Source organism: Carassius gibelio, chromosome B5 (genome assembly GCF_023724105.1).
Source record: "Carassius gibelio isolate Cgi1373 ecotype wild population from Czech Republic chromosome B5, carGib1.2-hapl.c, whole genome shotgun sequence".
In the NCBI taxonomy this organism is placed as follows: domain Eukaryota; kingdom Metazoa; phylum Chordata; class Actinopteri; order Cypriniformes; family Cyprinidae; genus Carassius; species Carassius gibelio.
The window spans coordinates 21,529,602-21,541,845 of NC_068400.1; the positions used below are offsets into that span (position 1 = coordinate 21,529,602).

General features: G+C 34.7%; 1 protein-coding gene across 1 annotated transcript in view; it reads left to right on the top strand.

Moving 5' to 3' along the window:
• Positions 1-205: 205 nt before the first annotated feature.
• LOC127957263 (ras GTPase-activating protein 4) overlaps positions 206-12,244 on the top strand; it is a 34,430-nt gene continuing 22,391 nt past the window's right edge. Inside the window, exons 1-4 of the mRNA XM_052555723.1 lie at positions 206-692; positions 5,017-5,073; positions 7,115-7,228; positions 7,423-7,484. Coding sequence (XP_052411683.1) covers positions 628-692; positions 5,017-5,073; positions 7,115-7,228; positions 7,423-7,484 — 298 coding nt within the window. The 5' untranslated portion in view covers positions 206-627. The remainder of the gene's footprint in view (positions 693-5,016; positions 5,074-7,114; positions 7,229-7,422; positions 7,485-12,244) is intronic.

A 12,244-nucleotide genomic window follows, 5' to 3' on the forward strand; every position in this document is an offset into this window, starting at 1 on the left:
AGCCAGCCCTTCGAGGTACAATCGATACAAAATTTGACTTTCAAAAATGAACCAACGCTGAGAAATATTTACTGGAGTGTGTGACCTAGTGTTTACTGTTCAGTAGTCCATCAACTCCACTGTTTGCTCATCTCAGTTATGTTTGCTCTTGTAAATCTCGAGGGTTAAGAAATGACTGCTTTTCCCCTTACACTGAAAATTCATTTCTCGCGTCGCGTCGCGCCACACCTCGTCTCCACTTGACGCGACGCAACAAAAGTAGCTACAACAGTCAACACAGCCGCCTAATACAGTCTTGTAGTTCATAACCGGTAGTGTTGATTCTAAAGGGAGCGTTGTAGTTCTGTCGCGTCGCGTCTGTTTAATACCTTCTCTCTCAAGTGTGTGATCCAGTCAGTCACTCCTCCTACAAACAACCCACAGAGATCAAACCCACCCGAGTCTAACGCGTGGATTGTGTGGACGACCGCTGGACGGAGCACGGCGGTGCTGCTTCTCAGTACAGCGTTGTGTATGACGAGCTTTATTGATAGAACAGTTTATTTGCCATTTGTGCAATGCTTGGAAACATGCGTGTTATTGAAGGAATAAGAAGTGTCGGCGCGTGAATATCCTCTGAATGACAGCATGGCTAAACGAAGCACACTATTCATCAGGATTGTGGAAGGAAAGAACCTGCCAATCAAGGACATGTAAGTGCCGATGACTTTATGTGATAATTATAAGATCAATTGCACAGAAATATGTTGGAAGACGTGTTCAGTATACATGATGATAAAAGAAACTGTAAACAGTATGGGATTTGACAGATCTTTTTTTGACAAATCATGCTACTGTACTTCCTTTTTTAAACAATGGATTACATGATAAAATAAATACAGTTTATAAATTGATTTCAAAAAGAAAAAGAAAAAAAAAGCCCTTCTTGCATTTTAATCATAAACATGAACAATAGCCTATATGTCCTACATCTGTATTTGAAACATCTACAAGTGATATGTGTATTATCATTATATTATGAGCATTATCATATAAATATTAAGTTATATACATATTTCTAAATGGATATTTCAGTTATTTTTTGGAGACATTGGAAATTATAGCCTGTATGTGTAGAACAGTTGAAAAACTGAAGAATTTAAGTTTAAAAGCTGTTTTATTGTGTAATTTGTTCACTTTTAACACAGATGCCCCCTTACAGCGAAATACATAACAGAAATATATATATATATATATATATATATATATATATATATATATATATATATAATGCATTTCTCTTAATCATCAGATATTATTCATCAACGTATCAATCATGAGATTCAGTCAATTTAATTATATTCAGATATTTTACACTTTATTATTTGATTTTTTTCAAAGCTCATGCCAAAACACTGCATAAAAACTCTTTTCAAACCCTTAATGACCATTATAAATGAAATAAGCTTGTTAATTGGTTCCCTGTTTGGAATTGGCAGCATTCCATTGTGAATAACACAGATTCATTTGGTGCTCAGCTCAGTGTGTTCTTCGTCTGGCATGAGGTTGGAAACTCACATGATTATGATTTTATAACGGTAGCCCAGATGACAATGGTTTATATGTTTCTATTTGTGGAAAGGACAGCTCTGCCAGATCCTGTGAGGAAATGACTTTATTGGTTAGTAAGGTCATCCATATTAACATTTCAGCACTGTGTTCATGTCAGTGTGAGGAAAATGTGATTCGCTGCCCTTCTCTTCCTGAGTTTCTGATTCCACTTCCTAGTATGATTAGATTAAATAACTAGTCACTTATCAAATTTGCTGAGCTGTTTAGTTGGTGGGCCGAACTGCAGGAGCAGATGCTGCATGGAGTGTTTGCATTTACACTGTGGTGGTGGTGGTGACGCTGCCAAAAGTGCACAATGGCAGATTGCACACGTTCTCTATACAAACATGCTTTATTTACATTGGACCTGGGTGAGTTTTAGTAAAGAGTGCGCACCTTTTTGGATTTCATTGGATTTTTCTTTAAAGGATTGCAAGGTTCTGGAAAGCTTAGCTTGTATATTCCGAACTGTTTAGGGGAGCTCATTATAATCAAGCAGGCGGTGAGCAATCAGCACCCAGACACAGGAAATAGGAGCACTTGTTTTCTGAGATAAATGTTCCTTGATTGGGACATTAACAAGATCAAAGTAGAGAATGCAATCAGATAGGCCAACTAGATATTGTTGTCAGTCATCATCATTTTTTGTTTGTAATTTTTGTAATGATGTATCAACTTGAATATAAAATAACAATAACAATAATAATTGATTTATTATTATTATTATATTATATGATTATATTTTATTTCAAGGCTCTGTGGAATACTCAATTCTGATTGGTCAGTCACCACATTCCGAGTTATGTTATTCCCTGATAACAACCGGTAAACACTAATATAACACATGCCCATCCGGGTGACTGCAACTGCGGGTTAATGCTATTGTGCTTGCTGCGACCATTTTTCTTCTTGGAAGCTTTGCGTTTGGTTGGCAAATAACATTTTAGAACTCTGTACAAATATTCAGTAGTTAATGGTTTGTTAGAGCCTGTCCTCCAACAAAAAAATGACTATATAGAGCGTTAATAGCAAGAATTGGACCTTAAAATAATGTGTCATCATAAAAGCCATTGCGATATGTTTTTCAGCAACTTATGCCATAAGCGCATGCATTATAATATTTGAAGAATCCTTGTTGCATCTGAAGTTGGCTCTTTGTTTTAATGTGTTATATTATCTCAAGGTCTCACAATGAATAGATCAGTGTTGTAATGTATATGGTTGCAACTGTTAATAGGAAATTACTTTAATAAAGCCTTATATAAATGCTTCAAGTAAAGTGTTAGCGAATTACATAGTTTATGTTTGAATCAGGTGGCATTTTTAGCATAAAGTCATGTTAAGGTCATGTTGAAATGAACATAGCCACAGATATTTTCTTATGTATTGCGATGTGCTTTGGAGTTTAACAGATTTTTTAGAAAAAAGAAAAAAAAATTATATAGGGGGACTTGTTTCATCCCATGTTGTTGAAAAATGAATTTGGTGGATTGAGAAGGGCTGGGATTGAGTGCACTAAATGAGTTTGACATATGTCTGCCATTTTCACTGTCAAGTTTTGATTATTTTTTTAAATAAAGATTACGTGGTCAAAGAAGCATTTACAAAATAGAGTGTATTTTCATTTCATGCTGACTTTAAATTTCAAGTATGTGTTTAACATATGAAATGACTCTGGGGTCTCAAGGTCCCCAGACAGAAACATCATGGCTGCAGAAGATAAGAGAAGCAGAGAGAATGAGAGAGGAATCTCTCCTCTTCCTTCTTTTGTCATCATCTCTATCCTGCTCCTGCAGGTGTCTTGAGGATGATAGTATGTGGTTCAACTGCCAAGCTACAGTGCTGTTTGATGTAGCACCTGATTCTGACAGCCACAGGTTTCCCCATTACACTGATAACAACAGGCGAAGATGAATCACCGCACGATGCACTCATTCTCCTCTCCCCAGCACACACACACACACACACACACACACGCAAGCACGCAAATACTCATACAGCTCACCAAAGTTGCCAAGGGCAGTCATTACCTCCACAGAGGAATTTCAATATCCTCGCAGTGACAACAGACATCTCTACACATGCTCTGAGACGGCATGCAATGATCAAATGCTCACCTATCAGACAGTGGGATGTCGAAATGAAAATAGGAGTCTTTTTTTATATACTTGGAATGCCCACTGTATAGTTGCAAAAAGGTATTATTTATGTGGCAAAAAATAGCATGTCATGTTTTTATATCTGAAATTTAAAGCTGAGGAGTGTATAGTTTCTAGGAATCTATGTTATTCATTCCAGTGGAATTTGCTTAATTGGTTTGTGCAGGATGAAGTAAAAAAAAAAAAGATCTGCAAGTAGATTGGCATAATGTTTAATTAAATACATCCTCACATTTCAGGGTCTCTCAGAAGGTTAAGTCGTCATAGTTGTGTACAGTTTTACAGCTGTGAATGGGAGACTACATCAAATATATTTTTGCATTCCTATTTACTCAAATAGTAAAGAAAAATAGAGCGAGACTGACAATGGTAGTCAGAAGAGAACCATATCGAATTTACTGTCGCTATAGCTGCTGAATTGAAAACTTCCTCACAGCAGCATTATTATATTTTTTGTAATTTGATGCAAAGGTAATATAATACTGATATTAGTGTTATAAAAAAATGTGATGCAGATGATCATTGAAACACAAGGTCTGTGGAAATGGTCCTTGAAGTAGTTTTGGTGAAACATTATTTTATTTTTTCAAAGTCATGTTGTGTGAGCAAAAAAGTGTGCAAAAAGAAAAAAAAAAGAAAAAAGGGCAACCCATAAAAATAGGCAATTATTATAATAGAGAGGACCCTTGAAGATCCTCCTAATTATGTGTCTATATCAGTATTTCTCCTAACATATGACATAATTTGACAAGGTCAATGTTTGCTCAGTTTGTAAAAAGTCATGTGCAGCAGCTCTCCAAAAGCTTAATGATTTATTAATGACTAATTTATGATATAAAAAAAGAAAAACTATAATAACTAACATGAATACAAAGACTACATTTCTATGTGTTTTTAAACTAGATTTTTAAATATATCTAGGGAAGTCTTTGACCCCCATAAATGACTTTTCTCTGGAATCTCATTAATATCATGGTTGGATAGATAACGATTCTGAGAAATAAAAGTTTTTTTTTTTGTGTGTGTGTGGTTATAATTAAACTTTTGAAGTGTATGATAAGGAGACAAAAATATTTTCCATTTAACCTTGTAAACCATAAAAATATATAGTCTTTCTATATTTAAATATTCTTTGTTGATCTGAGAGAGCAACAGCATCGTAATTAGCATGTAATTAATTCTTGATTGCATAAATCAATCATGTGTGATCATGAGATTAATACCTATTGCCAGTATGCAATAACATTATTGTTCATTTCACTTGCAGAACTGGAAGCAGTGATCCATACTGCATCGTGAAAATTGATAACGAGGCAATCATTCGGTAGGTATGATTTTTTTCCCCCTGACATTTCAGTTTGAGTCCCAGTCTTTGGGGAGCTAATATTGGTCCACGTTGCTATACAGCCTATAATAAGTCAATTATCACAAACTGAACAGGTAAGAAATGAAATTTTCTGTGAAGCAGAACTAATTTCATTTGTGCCACATAATTGAAATCTCTGCTGTTCCATAGATTGCTGTGTGGTTGTACCAGAGCTTGTGTACCTCCACATTTGGCAGCTATGTAAAGGTCACACTGAACAAATCTGCGATTTAAGGAGTCTGAGGTGGAGGTTCAAGATGCAAAATATATATGCTGTGACCATAAGTACAGTGTGGGCATATTGATTGTTGCTGCTCCACACAGAATTAAGAGTAGGAGGTAGAAGAGAAGAAATGAAAATAAATCTTACATGCATGAAAACCCTGCTAGGAACCACTAGCACAATGAGAGCAAGTGAGAAGTCTAAACTGAACTTGTGAAGTTTATTACATTGTTTTCTTTGTTATTCACTCCACCATCTCTTTTGTGACTCACTTTATTGCTAGTGCATATAAAAAGAACTTCTTTTCCAGCTGAACTGAAAGGTTTATCAATCACTCTATTGATATCAACAGTGAATGATACAGATAGGGAGTGTTTTCTGAGCCACTTTGATTTTTGGGGTCAATAATATATATTCTTTCCCTGGAATACCAAATCTGAAGGTGAATAAATGTTAAGTATGGATTGTAGTCTGATGTTTGTTTCCACAGGATCATTACCGCGGTAAATAAGTCTGTTGCCACAAGAATGAAAATCTGATATACTGCGTTTACGAAACATGTTTGCCTTAAGAGATTAACAAAATGCAAATCTTTTCTGATCAGATATTGACATTTCTATCTGAACCACCTGCCTGCCTATCACTGTGGTTAAAATAAAACCGCTGTCTGGTTTTGTTATTGTTTAAATAGAAATCATCATCTTTATACCGATTCTACAGACATTCTTTATTCATTTAGACTAGACATATATCAAAAAGGGCTCTTTGCCAGACTTCAAAGAAATTCAGCGATTGGTTTTTTTGTTTTTATTATTTTTTTTTTACAAATATTTAGCTTTTATTTTAAATTTTTAGTAAGTTAAGTATTTTTTATTATTTAATTTAGTTGCAAAATCAGCATTTCTTACTTGCATTTTAGTTTTTTCCTAATATATTTTATGTTATTTTAGTTGAAAAGGTTTTTTTTTTTTTTACTGTTTAGATTTAGTTCGTTCTTTTTTTTTTTTTTTTTTTACTCTTTCCCTGACAGCTTTTTGAATAATTGATTTTGACATATGTCTATATATGAATAATTGATTTTGATGAGTTTTACTCAAATATGATGGACATGCAATACATCAACAACAACAACAAAGATCAGAGATCCTACTTTTAAACAAAAAAAATCTGTTTTATTCTAGCTTAAAGCATTCTTTTTTTATAAAAAATTGAATATAGGTAGGTTTCATAAAAATGCATAATTTTGAGCAAAAAGCTGAGAAAATCACATTTTTGTCAAAAACTATTTCTGGATAATATTCAGTACGATTATCAAACCATAAATCCAGTAAATAGCTTCCATCAATACCTTCAAAGCTTCCACAGACATACATATACCACTTCCTGGATCAACATCTTACTCTTTAACATTATACATTTTTATTTATATGCTGTCTATTGCTGAGGATCGCATTCATTTTTAATACACATCTGTTTACATAAGAGATTTCACATTTCTCCGTCCTGTTCCCATGTGTTTTTGTTCAGGAGGTTTTGTGTAATAGCTCCCCCGAGTGTATTACATTGAAAACACAAAATGCTGTAAAAACTCGTCAATGCTGGGGAAGTGTTGTCTTCTAAATGACGAGATAACTCGTCAATGCTGGGAAAAGTTTTGACACTTTTCAGTTATAGATACGCCAGGCTGATTTTTAACTTTCCCTACATTGTGTGCAGAGTAATAATTTTTGTTTGTCTGTTTTTTTTATCTGTTTGTTTGTTTCATTCATCTATTAGGACAGCAACAATATGGAAGACATTGTCTCCGTTTTGGGGTGAAGAATACACCGTCCATCTTCCTCCCTACTTTCGTACGGTGTCTTTTTATGTCCTGGATGAGGACTCTCTCAGGTCTGACCCTACACTAACCTTTGTACTACTTACTTGGTTGAAGGTGAAGTGTGATATTTTTCTGTAAAAATACAGTTTTAACTGCTGATACGTCATTAAATTAAACAGCACTGTAACTGTGATTCAAATCATGCGTAGTACTTCTGTTTGCTCGACGGACACCTGCTGTCTGAAAAACCTCATTCTGTTCACAGCCGAGATGATGTCATTGGGAAGGTGTCAATCAGCAAGGAGCTTCTCACTGCTAAACCTCAAGGTAAGAGAGAGTATTTACACCCTTTATTCACTCGCTGTGGTCAAATGGGAAATCAATATCCAGGGCCAACAAGGCATTTCTCAGTGTCAACAAGATTGAGACAGCAAGACAAGTGTTGCAAGAAAGCTGTGACAAATAATGGACGTAAAAGTGAACTTTAAACTAAAAGACATTTGACTGTCATGTGACTGTGATAAACCACAAACTTCCTCAAGTCATATTTAGTTAATATTGCTACATCTAATCATAATAATAAGTTTAGAGATTAGATTGACCTCCAGCTTTGTGTATTCAAGACATTTTCACATGGTTGACATGGAAGAGGTGAAAAATGCCAGAGATTTACATTAAAAGACAAACAACCATCAAACAACATTGGCTTCCTAAAAAATCCCAGAAAGCACAGTCACAATCAGTGGTTATCAGTTGTCTTCTATTCACTTACCAACAATGCAGATGTTGTGCAAATGTGAAAAAATATATAAATAAAGCTATATATATTTTTTTTTTGTAATTACCTTTCATTCCAATGTGCATTAAAGTAGAACCGTCCTTCAAACTTAGAAGTATGACAGAGGAGTGTCAATGTAGGAATTTGAAGGAATTCATTGAATAGTTTATTTATTTATGATCTGCACGGTTCGGTTTAATGTTTTAATATGTGAACGTCATTAAGCATGTTACACTACCATTCAGTATGTTTTAAATTTTTCCAGAAATGAATTGAGAAATTGATTAGAAGAAATTAACTTTTATTGAGCAAGGATGCATTTAATCAAAGACTTTTATTTCAAACAAATGTTGTTTTTTTAAACCTTCCATTCATCAAAGAATCATGACACAAATGCATTTTATATATATATATATATATATATATATAAAGCAGCTGTTTTTCAACATTAACAAACATACAGTAAGAATGTTTCTTGAGCAGCAAATCAGCACATTAGAATGATTTATGAAGAATTATGTGACACTGAAGATGGAATGATTTCATAGCAATGTACTTTTGTACACCAATGTACTCCAGCTACAGCAAGCATCCATGATGCACAGGGATGTTGTTAATAACACCAGCTGCGTTTTAATGTGTGACTTCATACATGTGTCACAGGTAATTGAGTCATCAGTGTCCCAAATTCATGTTCGCAATACACTGATTCACAACATAGAGAACTAGGGAATGAAATGAGTCACAGACATATTCTCTTCAATTTGCACCAAGTGTTTTTCAAGCAGATGTAATTTATTTACTCTGAAAACAGGACAACAATACTGATGAGAAAAATAGTATAACTGCATGAACTGATTTGAAATCAACTGGAGTAGGACTCCTTTGTGTACTAGGACCACACGTTTTAGTGGGGTTCCTGTGAGGTGGTGTTTTGAGATTGGTGCTGGTGAGTCATTGAGGTTGTCTGGGCTTGCAACTCGTGTGTTGTGCCTGAGGGGCAAGGACACGGCAGGGTTATCCATTATCATGGCACAAAATAGAAGAGAGCATCACTCTTTGTGCCCCCTGTGACGTGTTGATGAATAGTCACACAACACAGGCCATCCATGATGAAATAGAAAAGCGAAATGACACCAGTCATTAACATTGTTTAGTTCACTGTGTTGGTGTCTCAGAGAGATAGGGTATAATAACGATTGTTTGGATATGCAGCTCAGCTTGTTAGTGTTAACAATAGTCTAAACATGACCGAGAGCCCGTTAAATGTTGCCCAGCAACCCTAGCCACGTTTCAGGACTGCAGCAGCTTTGTCAGAGGCAGTGCACTTCCCAACATATTGAGCTTTGCTTCTCATGTGGGTAATGCTGGTTCGAATTTGGCTCGCAACAGTTTTTTATCTGGTTCCCTAGAATTTGCATCTTACATATGTATGTATATATTTATATGTATGTGTGTGTGTGGAGTATGTATGTATATATATATATATATATATATATATATATATATATATATATATATATATATATATATATATATATATATATATATATATATATATATATAAAATCTGTATTCCTGTGATGGCAAAGCTGAATGTTCAGCATCATACTTCAGTGTTCAGTGTCTCATGACTCTTCAAAACGCTGATTTTGTAAAACTTTTCTTAGCATTATCAGTGTTGAAAACTGTTTTTTAATGACTAATTTTATTTATTTATTTATTTTTGAAAGCCATAAAAATATATTTTTCCCCACCAAGGATGGTTTGTAATGATCTGAAGTGTCAGTAAATCCATGTATAAAACATATTCATTTGCATTTTCTATTAATTGAATCTTGCCGTTTCCACAAAAATATTATGCAGCAAAAACAATTTTCAATGTTGATATCAGTAGTAACAATCATTAATAATAACTGAGCACCAAATCAGCATATAAGAAGGATTTCTAAAGGATAATTTGACACTGAAATCTGGAGCAGTAAAATTGTTCTATTTAAATATATATATATATTTTTTTTTTATAATATTTTACAATGCGATTGTTTTAATGTATTTTTAATCAAACAAATACAGCCTTTGTGAGCATTAGAGACTTTTATCAAAAAAACATAAAATTTAAATAGGGTACATATCCTAATCAGGCATGATATGATGAAAATGAGCCAATAAATATTTAAGATGCATCTAGAAGAAGTAGATCTGACAGTAGCTGTAACTCAAGTCAGTCTTCATTGACTTTTAAATGACTCTTTATGCTGGTCCTCTTCTCACCCTCACTCTCTCTACAGCTACAACAGCAAATGGCCTCACATAACCTTTCTCTCCAAGGGCTCTGGAATAGCATTTAGTGAAAGGACACATTCTACAGAGAACAGAAATAGCCCTGCGCTCAAGTTTCCTTTGGTTTGACAGGGTGTGAACATTCAAGTTAGCTATAAGTCAAATCACAGTCTAAGCACACCGATAGCAGCGTGAGGTGGTGTGTAATTACCTGAAAGGGGAACGCATGGGGGATTATTATGCAGGTTTTCATCTACACTCTAATTATGACATTCTTAGAATAGAGATGTGCAAGCACCGATACAGTAGATATTAGAAAAATCGTTTACTTGCATTTTACCCTTGCATTTCTTGGTGTGGATCTAAAGGAGAATGGTCAGTTTCTTTTTTTTATTCAAGCAGCCGTTTAAAAGGGGTGTGCGATATTGTTGTTTTAAGGGTGTGAAAACTGACATTATAGAGAATGTCACGCAAAAAAGAAAACACCTTCGACACCACAGAACCGCTGCACATTTCAGAGCAACACAGTGAATAAATCATTTAATTTCTGAATCAAATGAATCAGCTGTTTTGAATGAATTGTTTGAATGAACGAGGTGAACAATCACTCATTACAACTGGTGTTAGTTTCATAGTTGAAATATCATTGCATGATATAAATCATTTTATATTTCAATAAATAGGGCAGTAATTGCCTCTTAATGGAAAAGTAAATTCTGTGCTGTGAATTAACCACCGCACAGAATATGAAGAATATGAAAAGCTTTTTGAAGCATCGTAAATCATCTGGCCATGATAGGCCTAAACTGAAGTACCAGCACAAAAACACTTAGCTGAATATTGTCTAAATATAATTATCAATAAAAAATATTTTTGAAATATTGCATACCCCTAACAGTAAATTATATGAATGTCAAATTAAGTCTGTAATGTGGTTTTAATTAAGTATTGCCAACCAAAGCATTGTAGCAAAAACCCAGTGATGTCATAAAAACTGTACATTTAGTCTGAATGTGCAGATGATGGAAGAATGCATGCTATTATAAAGGACTTTGGCTAGTGGCTCAGCATCTGTTTGAAGCAGAGACCTTGAAGGTTGGCCCTGTGTGTGTGTGTAAGCAGGCCACTGTTTTTGAACATATTTATGAGGCAGACCTTTAACTGTCTGCCAATGCTTCCCGTGTCAATGCATGAATACTATATGAGTGGAAAAATTGTTTTTCTAGAAAATAGCTGTTTTGTTAAATTTAGTTGACTTTAGTTTATTTTTCCTGGTTCTGTTCTTCATTTTAAAAAGATTGTTTGCGGGCAGATTTGTCTGTATGAATGTCCTGTTTTTGTTGTTTAGTGGTTGGATGATTGAATTGAAGAATGGGCTATTTCAAGCTTTTATAGTGATTTTGCATTCCATTTTCTTTTCAATTTATTTCTTTCGAGTAATACCGAGTAACAACAAATAGTATTTTCCTGGAATGCTTAAGGTCATCTCTCTCTCTCTCTCTCTCTCTCTCTCTTAAAATCTGACAGTATTGTCTGGTGTATTGAAGATACAAATTACATCTGAGCTTCAAACAAATATCTGAAATGTATGCATAATCAGATGCTATAGTGACGTTCCGTTCCACAGAATAAACTGAAAGCAGACGAAACGTTATTTCCATTCAGCTAAATGGAACAGATTTCCTTGGCAGGCCCAATTTTTTGGGGGGCTTCTCACCAGAGCAGTAAAGGAAAATGGACCTTGACGAGTGATACACTGGAATACTAATTGAGAGGAAAACCTGCTTATCAGGCCACAGGAATAAACAAGCCTCATGTGCACATCAGGAAAGCCAAAATAAGCCAGTGACTGAGTGGTTTGATGGTCCTGGAGTCATTTTCTCAGTGAATTATATTAAACATGGCTGCTACCCTTGATATCCTAAATACAGAAGCTTTCTAAAGTATGGAGCCCCACAGATGACATGTGAAAAAAAAGAAATATCATGGCCACAAATTAAGAATTAATTCCCATGACTAATTCGTG